General features: G+C 37.4%; 1 protein-coding gene across 14 annotated transcripts in view; it reads right to left on the minus strand.

Moving 5' to 3' along the window:
- The window catches only part of LOC103464756 (eukaryotic translation initiation factor 4 gamma 3), a 57372-nt gene that overhangs the window by 24443 nt on the left and 12401 nt on the right, over positions 1-20528 (minus strand). For 3 of the 14 annotated variants that reach the window (XM_008409082.2, XM_008409083.2, XM_008409081.1), the window contains exons 2-8: positions 19141-19210; positions 13748-13915; positions 10030-10122; positions 7950-7982; positions 2789-2809; positions 694-873; positions 69-180 (exon numbers count right to left, since the gene is read on the minus strand). In XM_008409082.2, coding sequence (XP_008407304.1) covers positions 69-180; positions 694-873; positions 2789-2809; positions 7950-7982; positions 10030-10122; positions 13748-13915; positions 19141-19210 — 677 coding nt within the window. The remainder of the gene's footprint in view (positions 1-68; positions 181-693; positions 874-2788; positions 2810-7949; positions 7983-10029; positions 10123-13747; positions 13916-19140; positions 19211-20528) is intronic. The other 11 variants (XM_008409098.2, XM_008409091.1, XM_008409096.1 and 8 more) reach the window with 7 other exon arrangements.

Consider the following 20528-nt stretch of genomic DNA (forward strand, 5'->3'; position numbering starts at 1 on the left):
ATTCTGGAATCAGAACGAGTGGTTCTGATTTGAGATTGCATGTGCTTAATGACAGGTGGAAGACTCACGATATGGGTTGGAGTACTCCCCTGGTCCTGGACCGGGATAGAAGGTGCCAGAACCGGGCGGCTGCACTGAATACTGCTGTGGCGGACCCACATATTGTGTACTGGGCCGATACTGGAGGGACGCAAGAGAAAGTGAGTGAAAGAAACACACACACAAAATGTTTTAATATTTTTAAATTGGGTAAAAAAAAAACAAAAACAAAACATGACAGATACCGACATTAATAAGCCTGCAACTATGTTTGTGTTCAGCTTACATCAAAAGATATATAGTTTATGTCTTAATGATTTTTATTGACCATTAAAATTGATCAATATTAATGTACTGATATAAAATGTATGATTTTACATGGTTTCATTTTCATTTATGTAGATATTAACATTGGGCTTTCACACTCGGTAAATGTGATTAAAACTGAAAGAATGTAAAATTAATTTCAGCTACACAAAGTATTAATGAATCAAGCTGAATTAAAATTGTAATTACTTTTGTTAAGTTTAAGAAAATAAGAGCAACATAAATAATGCTGAGCAGTCTAGCAAGAACTGTTGAAAACATTCTGTCTGATTCACTTTTAAGCCAAACTAAACAGGAAAACTAGCTTTTTGGAGGTCTGCGTTTCACCTGTGGGATGTAGTACTGTGGAGCCTGTGGGGATGGAAAAGGCATTGGGGCCATGGTCATCATGATGGGCTGATTGGTGGGGTAGACAGCCGCCGCGGGAGCCTGCGAACCCGGTCGAATGGAGGGTGAGTTTGTGGGCATCGAGGCCCTCGCAGTCTGCATCTGAGTCCTTTGAAAAAACTGAGGGTAATATAAGAAAGACAGAAAAAAAACAAGACATGTCAGTTACTGACTTTTTTTTTCAGGTGTCCAGATATTTTCCGCCAACGGGATCCTTTGTTTTAGGCAGCTCAAAAATGTCTCTTGGACTTTCAGCATTAAAATCAGTTAGTCTGAAGAATAAAATGCAGAATACTACTTAGAAACATGCATGCTGGCATTAATCTTTGAGCTCCTAAATAAAAACACTGAATATGTTTTATTGGTAAATAATTGTTTTCAGAAACTTGAGATCAAAAAATATTCTATAAAGCAAGAGATAAAAAAAAAAAACACCAAGAAAAATTTTAAACCGAAGATGAGAAAATCTGCAAGTTGTTACTGAAATCTTGAAGTGCTCGTGTTAACAGTTTAATCAATCAAAGCACAATCAAATAAATGAAAAGCACACAGTTTCAAAATGACTACCAGTCAAAAAGGATGGGACAAATACAGATATTTGATTCCATTGGTAACTTTTTTTTACTCAAACCAAATCAAACATACAATGTGCACTTAAGACAACATGCACCAGGTGACCCTGGCGGGCCACCAGGCTTTACTTGCCCCCCACCAGGCTAAGAATTGTTTGTTTATTTATTTTGGGTTTTTTTTATGTTTGCCTCCAAGACTTCACAGTTGGTGTTTAGGTATTGTTAATGTCTTCCAGTAACACATAATTACCTAGTGATATTTTCAAATTTCCTGTCAACTTTAAACATTTTTATCTCAAAAACATGGTGGGCCATTGGATGACTGCCCTAGCATCCCTACCACTGGGCTTAGCAAGTTTTCTGAAGGAAACTCTGTGCACTAATTATGTAATTGGTTAAATGTATTCTGAATTTCAGTTATAAATAAATAATAATTAAAAAAAAATAAAATCTATAAATTAAAATCTATGCCAAAACTTATATTCTCTATGCGAACCACAAGTACCCATTTCTGTGCTCAAGCATTGCCACCAAAATTACATTTTTAGAAATCTTTAAAACTTTCTGTCATTTATCAGTTTGCCTCAGACGTGCTAAACCAGAAATGACTGCAAATGCAGTAACAGTGACTTCTGTAAAGCATGTCACGATGAAGTGCTTAAAATTAGGTAATTCTGTGAGAAAACAACAAAGAAAAAAAAAGAAAAGAAAAGAGGGCCGCTAGGCCAAACTTGGAGTACTTGACCAAGTTCAAATATCCCACAAGTGTCGGACACAGGGATAAACAAGGCTGTAAAACTGTCTAAAAATACCCAAGAGGGAAATCACCTTTCACATAATATATTAGCCTGAGTGGTTTCATTGTAAATAGTTGTGGGGGAAATGTGGGAAATGAACTTGAAACTGTTCATTAACAGTCACCTAAAGACATTCTCAGTAAAATTCTCTGGAAAACTGTTGGCTAAGCAACAAATGGTGAAAAGACAAAAACAACTTTATAACACTGGCTGAAAACAAAAAAGGAAACTAAAATAGATCTTTATGCAACACAGAAACCACTTAAACTTGCTCAATACGACACAATTCAGAAACGTCACTGAAAATATTTTGACAGGAAGAAAACAAAAACAAAGAAAACGCTTACGAAGGGAATATGCCGCATCTCTCATATTAGGCATGCAAGTCATTTCACTGTGCAAGCTCATTAAAGATGAGTAATGAATGGAGCCTATTTGACAAACTTAAAAGTGTCAAAAGAGTCCCCTAGCGGCACTCTAAAGGACATTAGAGAATAAAACGATAATAACAAGCCTCCGTACTCTGTGTTTACTGCAGTAAAGATGGAGGAGGGGTAGGGGAGGTGCACGGGATTAAAAGTTAGGAGGGACAGGATCATTTCAGGATGATCCTCTTCATGCCATGCATCTCGTAAGAGACTCGACACAGAGGGATGTTAGTGTTACCTGGATGGGCCTGAATCCTCCCTTGGGGTTTGAAAGCAGTAAAGAAAGAGAAGCCAGTGGGAGGATAAACTGGTGAGATTTAAACATCCACACAAACAGAAAGCTGAGCATCTTCTTCCAACTTGACACACAAATCCATCATCATTCATTAGCCACTTTAACCAGCATTCAATGACAGAGGAAATCTGAGGTTAAGTTACCCGAGGGCACAACAATGCAGGTTTGACAACATCCAACTTTTTCACAGAATCATATTAAACCATGGAGATTGTCACAGGTGAGAAATCTCCTTACTCAACATATAAAAATTCAACAGTGGTGACTCACCTGGTAGCTTAGTATAGACTAAAAGACATCTGCACCGCCAGTCTACCTCATTTATGGATATTGTCTCACTTTCATCTAATTTGTGCAGCAACAATTCACAACAAAAGCCATCTTAAAAACACAACATCCGGTTTGATTAAACAGTCTTTACACGTTTTATAGATGGAATGTGTCTGTTTCAACCAAACTGTTGAGTCTGGTTTTTTTTTTTCCAAACTGTCATAAAAATTAATTTGTCCCGATTTGATCATTGAAGGAGTGCAGTACTCATTAATCCTTGAGCAAAAGTCTCAATTCTGAGCTTGTAACTTGACAGACATTTATGTTGATCTTGCAGTGTTTCAATATATTCTATAAAAGCCAAAAACTTTGTCCTTTTCGCATCCCTCTTTAATTTATTTCCAATTGAAATGGAAGCATTAGTGGACTTCAATTTCCCCGTTTTTAATAAAAAATTGTTTTAATTAAATACAAGAGATTTAAGCAACCACTCTTTAGGTCAGTCTCTTAAAAAAAAGACAATGAAAAGGAGCAAAAAAGATTAGATTCTAACTTTCTACCCTTGCAGCTGGGTAAATTCTCAGAGTGCTTGCTGTGAACTCTTTCATGATGCAACATGTTCAGAACATGTTTACTGCTGAACCACAGACCCATTTAGGACTCAACACCACTAAGGCCTCGCCGCCAAGAAACGTTTTTCCCAGTTTGTGCATGACTTATTTATTTGGGGCATGCACAAGTGTAAACCTGTTCAAGTTAATTTTTGGTTCACGATTGCAAATAGACTGGCAAACGTATAATTTAACAACCTGTTGGTGTAGTTTGTGCTTAAGCTTGGTGTTAGAGGTCAAAGTTAGAGTTGAGCCTTCAGGGCATGAAAGTCAATCTATGAACAATTATGGGAAAGTGTTGGGGCTTGAGAACAGCAGAGCCTAAGAATGCCAACTGCAGATCAATACTTCTCCACAAATGAATAAACATTCATGTACTTACACCAGAGATGCACCAATGAGCACATTTTGGGTAAATATCAACATCCAATATATTATCATTAAGGGCAATAACCATTACACACATTTCTAGTAATTCATCAGCATCGGCCGATGTCAGTCATTTTTTAACATATCGGTCCAATAAGTAAAACTGGGCCAAAATATTTATTTCCATCTTGTTGCCATTTGTGTTATGGGACTGATACCAATATGTTAAATAAAAAACATATTGTTGTTTTTTTTGTTTGTTTTTGCCCCCAGTCTTTGAAAAGCTACTTAGCGTTTCAGAGATTCTTTTCTGACATCACACTCTCCTACTGTATTTCATCTTTTCTTAAACTGACATTTTGAACCCTAGCCAGCTGCAAACTTTACTCCAACAACGGCTTATAGCCAATCTGCAGCACATTTGTTGACTCAATTAAACTTCTTCTGTAGGTATCAATCCACAAAGACTTGCACGTGCCTCCACAAGCCTAACACTTTAGTCGTCGAGACAGAGTGCAAAACTCCATATCATTATTTATTCCTCACCTATTGCTAAAAACATCCACCTGATGATGTCTACTTGACTCTGCAAAGCTTCATTTAGACAATACAATGTCTGGTGTCTAATGGCATGTCCCAGCACAGGAAGGTTGCAACTGAGTTGAGCAAAGATGTTTAAATAAAGCTGTGTGCTGCATGTCAATAAGGTGCAAATCCGTTTTAGCCAGCCTTAGAGGTATACAAGTCAACTCTTAAGTCAAATGTTTCCTAAGTGATTGGAAATCATAGCAAACACTTGTTATTGTTGCCTGTGAAGTAGCTGGTTCAAATAAAAAAACTGAAAGCATAACCAACAAAGAAGAACCTTTTTATAGAAGAAATACTAATAATAAAACCACTTACTGAAAAACAGAGGTTGTTTGATTTTTGTGGAGAAATAACTTCTGACTTAGATCTTCTTCCTCAAAGAAACTGACACAGACGTCATGCTTCAAATCCATAAAAGTTCAAATAGAGTATTTTGGCCAAATCAATTTTCTCATATTAAAGCTTCCTTTTCTGTGCATCGAGAGTGTTTCAGGAGAACAATAGCCGTTTTCTCTGTGAGTATAAAGAGCCACTGTTCAGCTTCATCTGCTTTCCAATTCCACTTCCGTGGTGGCACAAGAAATCTCAGAGCCAGTTTGTGACAGCCAGAGCATGCACTCCAATGTGTGTATACACACACACTATCGCCAATGAACACACCCGTTACGCTTTGACACCATACTATTAATAGTCTGCTTAAAATGTGTCCAAAGAGAAGCATCCAGAAGGTGAGGATGTTACCGAGTGAGTTACACCGCGGCCGTTCGTTCAGAGCACATTGAATGAACGCATCAGTCTCATGGCAAGCTGCTGTGTGAATCAACTCACACAAAGCAAACTCAAAGCCACATGAAATAAATGTCAACACCAAGACAGGTTTAAGACTCTTTCCATCCTCTAGGTAACACACAAACACCATAAACACTGACCTGCCAGACACAAACATCAATTTGCCCTTCAAAATCCACAGATGTTGGTTCTGCATGTGTCAGCTGTCCAGTTTCTAGACTTCCTAAAGTGTCGGTGAGGAAAACAGTCCTGCACTGAGGCAGGTGAACACTATCATTCATAAATATACTCCAAAATACTTCCTATCTGACCAGCAGTGACTTTATATTATCACAAATAAAAAATTATTGTCAATAGGAGTTAATTCTTCTAAAAGTAGTGAGATGTGATTATGTAATTTGTCATTGTTTGGTGTCTGTCTAATTTTTTTTTTCTTAGTTGTAGCTTTAAAGAAATCAAATGGCCAAAATGCCAATAAACAGCAGTTTTAATGTTTGCATCCTAATAAGAATAAAGTCTCATGAAGATTGCACCGGATTTTCTCAATGCAAACACTGAACTAACACAGTTCTCATGTCTATGTTCAGGTGTGGGGTCAGATTATCGTTACACAGATTTAACAGAATCTTACAGCATTATGTCTGAATTTTATGAAAGTAAAATATATTTTACAGGTCCACACCTTAAATTAATCTGTTTCTGAATTTAGTGAACTGACAAAATTACTCTACTTGAGAGAACAGAGTGAGTCAACTGTTCACTGTACAAACACAAAGAAGCAGCATTCAGCTTCTATGCACCAGAAATGTGGAACAAACTTCCAGAAAACTGCAAAACAACTGAAACACTGAGTTCCTTTAAATCTAGAATAAAAACTCACCTGTTTAGAGTTGCTTCTGAAACCTAATCATAAAACATTAACCAATAATCTGATGTGCAAGATGTAATTTAATGCTTTATTGCTGAAAGGCGCTATACAAATAAAATTTGATTGATAAATTCATAATTGCCATAAATGTTATTTTAGGCCTTTTGAAGATTTATTTGAACAATACATTTTTAAGAGTAGAATAATTATAGAATTTTTTTTTTTAAAAGGTGCATATAGGATGAAAATTAACTATATGCAAACTCCCACACTAGTATTTGCCTCCTGTACCCATCAATAACTGGTGCAATTCTATCTAGTTGTTTGACCAGATAGGCTAATATGGCTTCCTCTGCTGGAACGGACCGTTAACTAGATGCCATCCATTCTTAGTGGTTTGGTTGAAGCGCTACAATAACCCCACATCACGATTCTACCACCACAGTGCTTAACAGTTGGTAACATTTTCTTTGGCTTGAAAGTCTGTACTTGAATTTTCCAAATGTCCATCTCATCATCACAAATTTGAGGTCAAAATAGTCTCAATTCATGACAACATTAATCTGTGACACTGGTGTTCTAAAAGATCTAGTTAAAGTCAGGCTTCAGCTTTTCTAGGTTATTGGGTTGTTCCTAAACATCCTGAGAAATTTTCTTTCGCCTTAAGGTGACCGTTTGGTTCTTCTATATCTTCGCAATGTGGAGACCTTTCACACAAGTACTACTTAATTAATGCAGGGGCTTTAATGAATCCATTTCAAATATTGTATAAAAAAGGCTTAACTAAAAAAAATCTGCAGAATGTGCCAATGTTTTTATCCAAATAATCATCAGAATAATTGACAGAGTAATCAATAACTAGTAACCACTACTAGCTGCCCTAGTTTATACTGCTAATTCTGGAATTCACAGCTGTTAAAGTTTTCAGTCCGTCAAACATTCCAACAAGGAAGCACACATTTCAGTCATCTGCTTGAAATAATATCATAATTTTGAATCAGGTGGAATCTTTGCCAAGATATTCTTCTAATGAGACATTACATTTGAAATCAGTAGTTTTTACATAACCCATACAAGACTTTTTAATATAAAACACCTGAGCATGTATAGAAACAACATTTTGAGTATAAATCAGTCCAGAAATTTGGACAACAGGCTTCTGGAAAACAATTACCTCTAAAAATGATCTCAATCTTGATTAATTCCTTAAGGGATCCAAGCAGAACACTAGACTGAAATCCCAAAATGATAACTCATTGCAGTACTATTTATTTCTAAGAGCACAAAAACAGCAAAAACAACTTATTTAAGGGAGTTCTAGCCAGGTACAGATTGGCATGATTATATGAAGAGATAGAGAGAACTAAAGTCTTTCTAGATGTAAATAAAAAAATTAAATAAAATAAAAACACCCAAACACAGTCATAGCTCACTGAAACACCCTTTTATCGGGTTCCAAGGTACTTAAAACGTTTTAAATCTGTGTTTTTTAAGCAGACAAGCAGACCCTCCACAAAAAGCTCTTTTGCCAGCAGGGACCAACACACTGCTTTGATGATGATGATGCAAAAGAGGGATGCAGGAGGGGCGTTCAGCAGGGGTAAATTACCTGATGGTGGGTTGGTCGAGGGCCCGTAGCAAACTGGTGGGAGAGGGAGGAGAGGTCCAGCAAGGAGAGTGAAGCAGTGATGGCAAAGCGGGGAGAATAGAGAGCAGAAGAGAGACACAGATACGGTTTAGGATGAGCGATGGAGGCAGAGGCTTGAAAATACAATAAAAATACCACAGAGCAAAGCTTAAAAGACACATGGCACAAGATATATGACAACTTAGGAATACAAGATCTACTGAATGCATTGGTATAGGTTCAGGAGGCATGATAATGTGTAAACAAAACATCAAGATTTTATATTGTAATGATGCTTACAGAAAATTTCAATCAGATAAACACGTATGCCTTAATGGTTGTAATTTAATGTCTCTAATATATTGGATAGCCCAATAATAATACATTTAAAGTTATCTTAAATTTTGATGAGAAGATCCGTAGAAGAAGAGTGAAAGAAAGAAAAATCAGTGAGCGTGTTTCATGTACGCAGGAGGAAGATTGTTATAAATATTTAACAGAGTTCCAACAGTTCTGATCCCACATAATTTTGGACACAGATTTATTTCAAGGCTCAAATCCAAATGACATCTTAAATATTGAGAGAAAATATTAATTCGATATTAATATTTGAAATAAAAAGGGGAAAAAAAATTCTTAAACACTACAAAGGGGTGTAAAGATTTTTTTTTTTTTAAGCAGACTTGGGTTATTTATTTAGCCGTACTACCCGTTTTGTTTGCAACCTTGTATTACCAACAGACATGCTAATACTCATGCGTCATGTGTCAGAAAGTGCGTCATTAAATTGTTATATAAAGGAGTGGTGGGTAGCACCAGGGATACAGAATAATATAGCATAATTCAACCATCACCTTATTGTCCAATACAATAATAACGGCATCAGTTACAACATTCATATACGTCTCATTTGCTCACACTTCACTATCTCATCGGTTCTTGTGATGCTTCCAATATCTACTTCTGTGATGAGCTCATAGCAGTAGGTGTTCACATCTGACATATGAGATGAAGTCCAAGTTGCTAAAGTTTTCGGACTTGAAATATCACAGCCAACAAAAATCTCATTCCAAATAGTCCTGCTTCACTGCTGATATTGTGCACATTGATAAAAGACGGATTTGGAATATATTGTGAAGCCCTAGGCGAGGCTCCTCTGGTGGCCAATTCAGGACTCTTGGCATTTCTAAATGTACTTGTTTTGTTTAAACAAGGAAAAGCGTTTGGAGAAATTCTCCGCCTTTGGTGCTGCCATTCAAGCTGGCAGCAGCAGGTCAGGTATGATGTTCACTCTGTGATTAGTGACACCAGATAAAACCCAGTACTGTCTCTGGGATTTCATTAAAAGGAGCTTAAGCGCAGGACGGTGCATGAAGCACATATTTAGCACTTTTGAGAAAGGGCCTGTCTCAAGTTGCTATACAGTGAAATTGGTCCATTCCTATCTTACAATACATTATACACTAGAACGCTCACAAAAAGAGAAAAAACAAAGTGGCTTTGGAAAATGACAGTTGCGAAAAAGTAAATCTGGGGGAAATGTGTCTTGTAGTAGAAATGTATCTCAAGTACACTGACTCTAATTTAAATCAAGCTGTCAAAAATGAATCTAAACAAACAAAAACTGCCATAATCCAAACACTGACGTTACACAAATAGTTTAATCCATTTAATTTAGAATTGATGTTTTAATATGCACAGCAGAGACTGCTATGTGTGCTTAACATGACAGAAAGGGGTTATATAGTGGTTAACATGAAAGATAAAAAAAAAGGCACCTGCATAAACTCATTTYCTATGTGTCATCAGCGATAACACCCACAAGGAACTCATTAGGAAACAATACAGCCTCATTAAATTATTACAACTGTGTTAAGTACCTGGACAGTTCGATCAGACAACAAATTATCTCCTAGTGGCTTCTAGACTCAAGTTACTTTTTTTTCTTCCCCCCTCCCCCATTCCCTCCATTCACAGATGCCCGACTTCCAATAGAATCAGAATAGAGCTTAAAGTGTCTGAGGTGAGTCAGCTGGAAGTGTGGAAGCAGAGAGAAACTCACCGGGCGACTCTGTGGCTGTGCATTCATTGGCTGTGTTTGGGGAGAATACACTAAAGGAGTGGAGCCGGCGGTTTGCCCAGTGTTGTATGGTGACTGTCAAAAGAAGAAAGCAGGAGCAAACAGGTGAGAATTCTATACAGACTGAAACGTACAGCAAATCAATCATGACATTTCACAACATACAGGAAGAAATTATTAGAATAATACAACCACTGGCAGTGGAGGTCTGTGGGAGAAAGTGGTTTTCAGTTGAAGCTTAAGTACTCGGCAAAGATAATTGGTACCCTGAAGGACTCCCAATCCCGTGTTGCTTTATACTCAATCTAATGTGGCACAGGAGGGCTTAGGCAGATCTGCCATCCTTTAAGCTGCTGTCGCTGTGCTTATGATAATTGTAGTTTGTTCTGGCTGACTCSACTATTTATAGAATGCTGGTGAGAGACATCAGCTGCTTTGGGGTGAGGCAGTGGGCCAGTAGGCTATGACAGTAAAGAGGAACAACTGGATTCCTCACAAGTCGAGTCACTCGCTTCCAGAGACGCTGAGTCACGGTGTCGGGATTTATGCAAAGTAGGAGCTGCAGGGTTAACGCAGGTGCCAGCAGTGCAACGTCACTGTCTGACAGTGTTTATGTCTTTGGGATTCATGGACTGACTTTTTATGTTGGTAGTTTTACCCCAGCGAAGGTAATGCATGTCTCACTAGAGGGGGCGAGCGCTGAGCATTTTATCTAATAGCCCACACATTCATGTTCTGTCACTCTTAATTTAGTTACGGCGCAATCTTGTCTCAGTTATGCATTCATTGATCTCACCACAGCTACACAGAAAGAAACTCCTGGCAAATTCACACAAAAAAATAACATTCAAAAGGMAAATTAGTTGGAAAAAATCACAGGAGTTTTGACAAAAACTACACAGGACCTATGAAACCAATACTGTACACACACACACACAGGAGTATCTCAACAAATGAGATTATTATCAAAAGGTAATTTACTCTCAATGCTTCTGTCTAAAAAGTGAAGCTCATGCCATACACAGAAATACAAGTATAAATGTATATGACTTTTGAATGTATCAAATAACTCTTCTGTCGACTGCAACATGCAGCAACACAAGAATATACCTCAAGCATTTTTTTTAATATTGAAATAACTGTTTGCTTTGTGGTGGATGTGTTTGCCTTTTTCACTTGATTTATTTAATTTCTTATTTTTAAATTATATGGATTACCGTTTGTCTGGAAATAAAGATTTCTAATAGAGCACAAACATTAATTTCTGTTAATTCAAATGATTATGGCTTACAGCTAATGACAAGTCTAAACATGGAGAACTTTAAAACAGAAATGTTGACCTACTCAAAAGCAATATATCTTCTTGTCTTACTTTATATAATGCTAAGCATGTCACAGAAGCAATCAACCTTTAACTCTGTTGAGCATTAAGGAAGCCCAGATCTGGTTTAATGGCTGATTCAGCTCATCTGCATTGTTGGCTCTGGTTCGCCATCTTCCTCTTGACAACACACTGAAGAGTCTTTATGGTGTTTGGGTTGGCCAGGTCAAGCACAGGGATCATTAAACCAAGTAATGCAACTTCTGGCTTTGTCAGCAGGTGCCAAGTACTGCTGGAAAYGAAACCAGCATCTCTAGTAAGCTCGTCAGCAGAAGTAAAGGAAATGCTCTGAAACTTCCTGGTAGACGATTGCGCAGACTTTGGACTTGATAAAAACACAGGAGACTAACAGCAGCAGATGGCACGGCTCCCTAAATCATCAGAGGCTGTGGAAATGGCACACTGAACCTAAGGCAACTTGAATATTTTTCCAAGTTGGACTGAGCGATATAGCTGGAAAAAAATATCACAATATAAGGATTTTATATCAGTTGATATTGATAATTAGTGATTAGATTTTGTTTTAAATAACTTAAATACTGTCAAACTGGTGACGCGACATTTCCCGTTCTAGCCACGGTTTCCTCTCGGGACGTTGTACTCATTTTTTCCCTTCACTCTACGTCGCTATTATTGACTTTTAAACAGTTATGAGGCACGGTTGCAAAATCTGAAACTGCTGCTGTGCAAGTTACTCAGCTTGTTAGTTGATGCCACCAAATTTGTTTAGCTTGCTGAAAGAAGTTGAGCATCTAAAGTTTCCCTCAGTCTACATTCCCCAGAATGCTGTGCGGTTCTGGATCAGAGTTCAGTTAAATTATCGCACAATCTGGAAAAACTATATATGGTTATTGACTAGTTGCCCAACCCTATTGAATACAGACCACTGAACAGTCGGGTTCTTTAGCAACAGTCATTAATACACTTGCTTGTGAAGGGTATCAATGACTGTCAACTGTTAATCCAGTACTTTTCCCCATGATGGCATAAACCATGACAAGGTATGAGATCTCTATATCAAACTAATCTGTTATTGGTCTTATATAATAATCAAATTTTCTTGCACTGAATTTTGGTCTTTCATTTGATATATGCCATAGTTAGCAAAAATAAACACTTGTAATATATCAGACTTTGTGTAGTTAATCTTGATTCTATGAGGTTGGTGAGGTCTTCAGAGCTGTAGTTTTCCCTACCATTGTTATTTATTGTGTGCAAAGACAAAAGCGTTTCTGACTAGCTTCAGAGTTCCCTATTATACTTATTAAATGTGATTTAAACTTGGAAGTTACAAAGAAATCTGACTAGATTGTCGCTACCTAGAACAAATGTGTCAGAATTGAGGTGGAAGAAATCAGCTGTAAATATTGGTATTTAAAAAAAAATCATAAACTTTGCTTTTGAAATGCAATGCCATTTTTTGAATCATTTAGAGTTTTGAAAGTCCTGTTGGGTGATATTAAATTTGGGTGACTTGATATCACCCAAATATAAGCCAATAGTAACAGTTGTGCTTCTCTGTCAATCAGATTCCTCATTTCAGGCATGTGCCAAAATATTTGCAATATTTGAAAGTCATTAAAGTTGAGAAGGCTGAACATGCAGTCATGTTCAGCACTGCAGAACATGTCTCAGTGGGGCTTTATGATCTTATACTACGACATTAAGTCAGTGCACTCATGCCCATGATTCTAAGCTGGAAAAGAAAACGGTGAGAAAAAAATAAAATAAATATATGTATATTTAAGGCAAAAAATGTTATGATTCACATATTCYCTCAAATCTTTAAGTAACATTTAAAATATTTTCTTCTTTTTTTTTTCACCTTGCAATCTGAAATTTTCTGAACCAGAATACAATACAACCTAAGAGTTTTCAGGATTCCAGCACATTTGTTCTCCAGACTAAAATCTTGCAAATGGAAACAATCGAGCTCGTTTTATTGTACGATTAATTCATTTATTGCAACAAGTTTATTCTTGGTTTGTTATTAAGCAATTTTAAAAATATAAATATTTTTTCCACAAGTTATGGAATATCCAAAGTCCACACAATTAGCATTTGATAGACGCTGTATTGCAAAATGACTTCGGCAGTAGGATTAGGAATACATTTTTCCATACTACCCTTTTTAGCCATACCTATCCTTATTAAATAACAATCCATCCTTTCCAGACAACTGGGAACCCTGTAAATAACGATGCTAAGAACTGATCCTTCAACCCCTAACATCCAAAGTCATAGACAGAAAAAAGAACGAATGAAGAGACTGACAGAAAGATGCAGAGAGGATGACGGCGGCCAAAGTGACAAACTCACCCCTCCGCCTGCCTCCCAGCCCTTAGGGTAGCGATATGGGGAAGCTGTGGGTACTGATACCTGAGAGAGCGCTGGGGAGTGGGCATGACCAGGCGGGGTTCCCGCCAAGTTAGGGTGTCCCTTTGTGATGTCGTGAGCTGTGTAAGCGGGGCCAGCGTGCCTGGGTACCTGTGCGGCATAAAAGCAGAGCGGTTAGCTGGCTTCGCAAAATGAGATGTGACGGAGGTATGCAGAGCAGGAACAGCAGTGGCAGGACTCGACAGGTGATTAGTCCTCCCCTCCTGCTGAGGAGTGTGAATTAAGCACTCAAGGTGAAGAATTGCTCCCAGTGTGTGTGCGGAGGTGAAGACCTGCAGTCRATGAAGCTGGCTGTGGTTTGATGAAAGACTGGCATAGTGGGCTGCACAAGACCACAGCCCAGATTGTGCAGTGAGAGGACACACAGACCTCAGATGGTTGAATAATTAYATTATAACCCTACTCATCTGTAACAGATTGATAACACCTGGTGCAATAAATGCACTGCAGTCATACGAAGTCAGCCCAGTAATAGTAATAGAGCTGCACAGTGTGTAAAAGTAGCATGAGAAACTGACTGAAGAGAGCAAGTAGTGATCTGAATACTGTTTCAAGAATAATAAACATGACATTTTTTTCTTTAGGTCTTAAAGGAAATCTTTAAGGTTTRATGGTAGAGAAGAATGCTCAAGATCCCATAGACAAATAAGTGCTAAAATAGCTAATGGATGGTTAATCATTTTTATTTTTTAACAACTCTGCAGATGTGAGAGACCAAAAATKTAATTACAATATAMAATTCTCAAATAAATCCAAAATCATTTCAGTGGGGCTACTAGTAATTTAGGAATTGATTAATCGTTAACTGGRCTATATAGACATRAAAAAATGTGKAAAGAACATATTCATAGCATTAAAAAAGCCAAAACTGTACAAAAACATTTTGCATTCTGTAAATATTTTCCACAATGATARTTTTAGTTTCCTCTGATTCAAATTCTGTAAAGAGTAAAATAACTCAAATTAACTATCTTTTCCCTTTTAACTATTATATCAAAAAAGCACAAGACACTACATCTTTAATAATCAAGTTTGTCTGCTCAGTGATCAAGTCTTCAAATACTTCTGAAAGTTAATWTGAAACATGGCTCCTTGTGTTTGATCGCATATCCCACTCGCAGAAAAAAAGCGGAAAGTGAGTAATGAGGTTAAAAAGGAAGTTATTTTTAACAGATGATGTCAGCAGGTGAAACAAAAAAAGTTCTGCTCACTTTTCTGTMTATGAGAGGGAAATATAAAATCATTCAATTTTATATTTCATTTTTAAGTTTAAAATGAAACCGCACTGCTTCAAACAATTCCAGAGATCAAAATTTGTTATGAACAGATGTGTTACCGACTATTATAAAAACAAAATTAGACAATATAGAACAGATTCATATTAAGTCAAAATGTGACTTAATATCTGAATCTTTGAAAATATAGCATAMAACTATGGCATTATTTCATATACATGCTCTCCATTTTGTCTGATATGTGCCTGATTTCTAGTTACAGCAGTTGAACTGACATAATGCATCTACAGTAGAGATCCCTGCAGCATCTCCACAGCATGGCCCACTTCCCTCAAATGACCTGGGATAAAAACACTCGCTGCTGTTGCCAGGGGAGGAGCCTGCTCTACTTCAGGCCAGAATCTGATTCTAAGGACATACAGTAGAGAGTGATCGAATGGGGGAGGGGCAGTAAGCAGCTATATGGTGGTTATATGTGAAAAGAGAGAAAGTGGTAGCAACAACAGTGACCAAGTAATCCCCACCTCCACCCTGCACAACTACCATCCCATGTCATCAGCACTGGTTATTTCCACCAATGTCATCATTCTAACACTTTGCAACAACAGGGAAAGAAAAAAGCCATTCTTCAGAAGTGGAACATCTTGTAAAACCTTATCTTTTATACTGCTGTTAAATCTGAATGATGAATAGGCTTTCTTTCCGGCAAACAGAAGCGTTGCTGTACAGTTCGCTTAATGTTCCTCCCACATCTCCGAAATGTCCTGAGGACGGCTTTTCATGACAAAAAGTGCCTCTACATTACACCATTTAGCTCATAGCTACTGCATTTAAATACGTGACAGCATCATGTGGTAACAATTTAGCAGTCTTTCACTTTTATGCTTAGCGAAAAAACACCAGTCAGTTTCGTTTCAGGAGCAAAAGCAAATATAGGGAAAGCGAAACCAACATTCCCATCTCCTTAGATTGCAGTCGAGGCCCATCTAAAACAAGATACATAAAAACATTTTCTTTCAAAGAGATGAGGGGAAACATTTTGCTTTCGGGCTATACCACCATGTTCTTAAAAAAGAACATCTTATCAGAGTATGAGTAATGTGAGACGTTATTCTGACGCGTCAGAAGAATCTCTACACAGTGTCCTTACAGTATGTAAGACAGCTTGGACATCCAGCGTGTGCTTGACATACCAGGTTACTGAATATTACTATTCAGCAGTATGAATGCTCACATTGTTACCGTCGTGCCTCTTGATGTGAATGACCTTTTAGTTTAGAACTGACAGACGTGTCAAAGTCTATGTAGCTTTCAACCAAATATAATCGCTGCCCTCCAGATGAAAAATGTGAGGACTTATAAAAGCATTAGCTACAGGGTACATGGTCTTTCCTTCTTGGAATTTTTTTTGGTCCCTACTATGACCAAAAAAAAAAAGTCAATCAATTATCAGTTATAAATTATCTGAWAAAAATCAGCATGATAAAAAATTGATCATGCTCATAAAAATCTGCTTGGTTTTTCGCCTAAATTTATTTGCTTCAATCCATTTCCAATTTCTAGCCAARCTGCTTTGTCTGTTTAGTGGTAATTAAGATCATCGGTTCATCCCATAGTAATTAAAGGTTTGCAAAGTTTTGCTACAAACATTTAAACTTATCTTTGCTACATTTAAACTTTATAACAAACTAGATCCAGTGATGTTGGCAGAAAATGTTCATAGAGATGGTCAGATCAGGCTAGTAAAAAGTTATATGGGGGCACAGTTAAAAAAAATACATACATTTTTCTAGAGGGCCATGGCCCCTCTTCATCTCCCCTTGGGGCACAACTGACTGGGTCTTCTGCATTTATAACTGTTAGTAGCAGGTCAGGTCTTCCTCTGGTGTAACCTTTTTCTATATTCTGTCCCCAAACTGTTGTCTACACTGATCCAGTGGCCCTTAGTGTACACTCTAGTTAAATATGTTGATTTTTGTCATGTGAGAAAACTAGACCACAAAATTATTTCAAAACTACCTTCACGCTGTATTTGATCACATCTGCATAACTCAACAGAAAACCAGACTTCTAGAGGGGAAATAAATAAATTGCAGCAATTTGGTTCCATAACCTTCAGTTGTATGCAAGAAAGCTAAAGAGGGATTTCATTTTTCAACATCGCAGTGAGTCCAAGCACAMATCCAAAGCAACAGAAGAGTGACTTTGAGAGGAGGAAGGCCAAATACTGTAAAGTCAGAATGTGGTTTGATAGATTAATACCATACCGACCAAATGCTGAAACTGAACTAAAGGGACGATCAACAAAGTATTTGTTTAAGGGTGTTTACACTTAAACAAATACTTAAAATATTTATTAATTGCCTTCTAACAGATTTGGTTGTTTTATTAGTTGAATATAATGCAATATTTAATGTGTCAGACCACACATAGAAGAAATCTCAAAATGACACATCAGGTCTAATKATTTTCTTATTAAACATGTGACATTTTGACRGGTGTGCACAACTTTAAGAGCCACAGCATCAATGCAGTTCTGGTAGATTTGTTCTCCATCAATCCATAAGAGCAAAGTACATTGCTGTGGTTTGACAATTTTATCTTATCACTACGTACTCATCTGATCACCAAAAATAACTTCTGTGGAAAAATGTATTAGGCATGCAGCTTAGTGATTCAAATTGGGTCAAAAAAGAAAAAAAAAATATCCTCCACTTCTAGTTTGGAGTCGGGGGTAAAAACAAAAAAGAGTTTAAAAAATATGTTGACAGTATTGATCCTAAATAGTTGACAGTGATCAGAAATGGGTTTGCTAATATTGAACCTTTCAGTGAAAGTAACTTTGCAAACCAATTAAGTTTAATTGTGAAGCTTTTATGAAATGATGTAAATTATGTGTGTCCCTAGACATTCTGTTAGAAAAGTTTCCAAAATAATTTTACCCAATTATTTTGGGCAAAAATGCAGTGATGGATATTAAAARATTAAAGGGCRTCTCATTTAACTACAATGTCAAATTGTTTACTTCTTTCAATTTCAATGTCAATTCAAAAAGTAAAGGTTTAGGATATAAAGATTAAGTACTTGCAGAATATATTTATTACTAGTTATTTATATGAATATATTTCAGGTGTTTCAGTTAATTCTTGGAATTGGGGTTTACAGCTGATAAAAAATGTTTCTGTAAAGACAAGAATATTGCATAAGACTAATACAAACAACGTATTTCACAAAAGGGTTATGTTACGGCCAACACAATCAAAGGGAAGAATGTTGACTCGGAAGATGTCCAGAAGACAGTGCCAAGTCTTSTGTCCTCCATGTTGAAGGTAAGCCACATCACCAGATAAACTGGCTGATCACAGAATTTAATATCAATGGCATGTTGAGGAAGAGGAAACAGTGAGGTGGTAGAAAAAAAAAAAGACAGATCCAACTGGATTAACTTCAGCCTTGAGAAATTTGTGAAGCATGGGCCACAAGAGTTTGAGGGAGAATCACAAGACAAAGACAGWGGCTCAAGAGACACGGAGCAATTAAAGCGAGGATTTAAAAGCTTTCATAACATGAAATGTTCTTGTAATAATTTTCCCACTTTCCCTATTTGACTCGCTGGACAGTTTGCTGTCCTGCTGTCAGTGAACGTTACCAGATTTTAGCTTTCAGTTGAACCAAGACCTATCCATTTCCAGAGTTGGAATGAACTCTCACACGTRTCCGTAGGAAAACTTTCACAGGAAACAAACTCTGGATTTGCGTAATTCCCATTTTAAAAATCMTTTTATTGAAGACCCAATTTTCAAAATGAAAAGAAATGAATGTTTGTACAGATACATTATTAAAAACTGTGTAATAATACTTAAGTATTTTGAACTACTGAAATGAATCACATTTGCAATGAAATTCTYATCAATTGTGAAGCACCTATAAATTTAGTTAAATGGACCTCATCACTTAGAAAAAAAAAATCATGTCTGCTTTCATACATATATATTTTTAGAATATATGTTGTAGACACATACTTAGTCATTTTAAACAAATATCCATCAATTTCAAGTGAGGACTTGTAAAGAGACTCACGCTGTAGACAGCGACTCCAGGCTGTGTGGAGAAGAGCCGTTCGTCCAGTGAAGACTGAACACGAGGAATTCTGGGGAGTGTGCGTTAAAGAAAATTCAAGAAATCTGAGAACTAAAACAAGTGTTCTGTTAGAAAAATTTGGACAGCTTTGCAGATAAAAAAAAAAAACAAAAAACAAAAACAAAACAAAACAAAAAAAAACAAAACAAAAAAAAAACACTGTTAACTCTACATGCAGCAAACTGAACCATCCATCCATTTTCTTTACACCCTTGTCCCTTAGTGGGGTCGGGAGGGTTGCTGGTGCCTAGTTTATAAAGTGATGCACAGGAGATCTAAGGACTTCAGATAAGTTCAGCTTTTATCAAACAGTGACAAAACTCCGCAAAAAAAAAAAAAAAAAAGAGTGATTGATTTGACTGCAATTGCTTCAAACTTCGGAGGAATTCACAGTGAAGGGCTTTCCCTAAACCCCAGTGGCTTGTGTAGTTAATGTGATGGATCCCCAGATCACCCCACCCAAAATGCCCAATCTCTCAGAGTACACTATGTACCTTCATCATTTTGCAAGAGTTGAAAGGAAAATCTGACATGGATTTCTGGGCTACTTCACACAGGGTGACTGCCAAAGCAGAGGATTAGACAACACAGGAAGAGCACAATCTGTATGCATTCTCCTCTCCCACTGCTTGTAGAATAATAATGATAGCTTATTGATTCCCCAACCACTCATCAAAAAACACACATCTATAATGCTTTTGGCTTTAAGGCCAAGTGAACTTTCTTTACAGATTCTGGAACATGTAATAATGAGACTCTAAGATGAGACATCAGTCAGACGTTAGGAAGGACGGACAAAAGAGGAGAATGTGTAATATTCAAACAGCAGAGGGAAGCCCTCCGTTTAGTAACCTGCTCAGGCAGCCGTCTGTGACAGGCTGCCTCACACACCACTGATCACATGGTTTAAGGGAAACAGAACGTCTGGCTCTCTTCCTTTCACCCAAATCACGCCTCCTCCTGTCCCAAGCTCCCTTCCTTCACTCCCCTCCTGCCTGGAGAGGCCCGTCATCTTTGCTGGACCCCTGCCAGCGCCCCTACCCGCCCAGCGATACAACAGAGAGGGCGGGAGATAAAGAAAGTGAAGAATCAGTCTTAAAAAAAAAAAAAAAGTCGCAGATTCAAAACGCGGAGGCACAGCAGGAAACACAATCTGTTTCACTACCGGGGAAAATTTCGAAAAACAATACGTGCCCCTGCCRCCGCCTCCACTTTATGCGTATACACACACGGATATTTGTAGCAATTAGCGGTTGACGTTCTCCATCAAACGACAGTTTAGGTGGGAGGAAGCACAACATGTTGTGTAAAGACACTATATTATCCCT

Source organism: Poecilia reticulata, linkage group LG5, assembly GCF_000633615.1.
Source record: "Poecilia reticulata strain Guanapo linkage group LG5, Guppy_female_1.0+MT, whole genome shotgun sequence".
Classification (NCBI taxonomy): domain Eukaryota; kingdom Metazoa; phylum Chordata; class Actinopteri; order Cyprinodontiformes; family Poeciliidae; genus Poecilia; species Poecilia reticulata.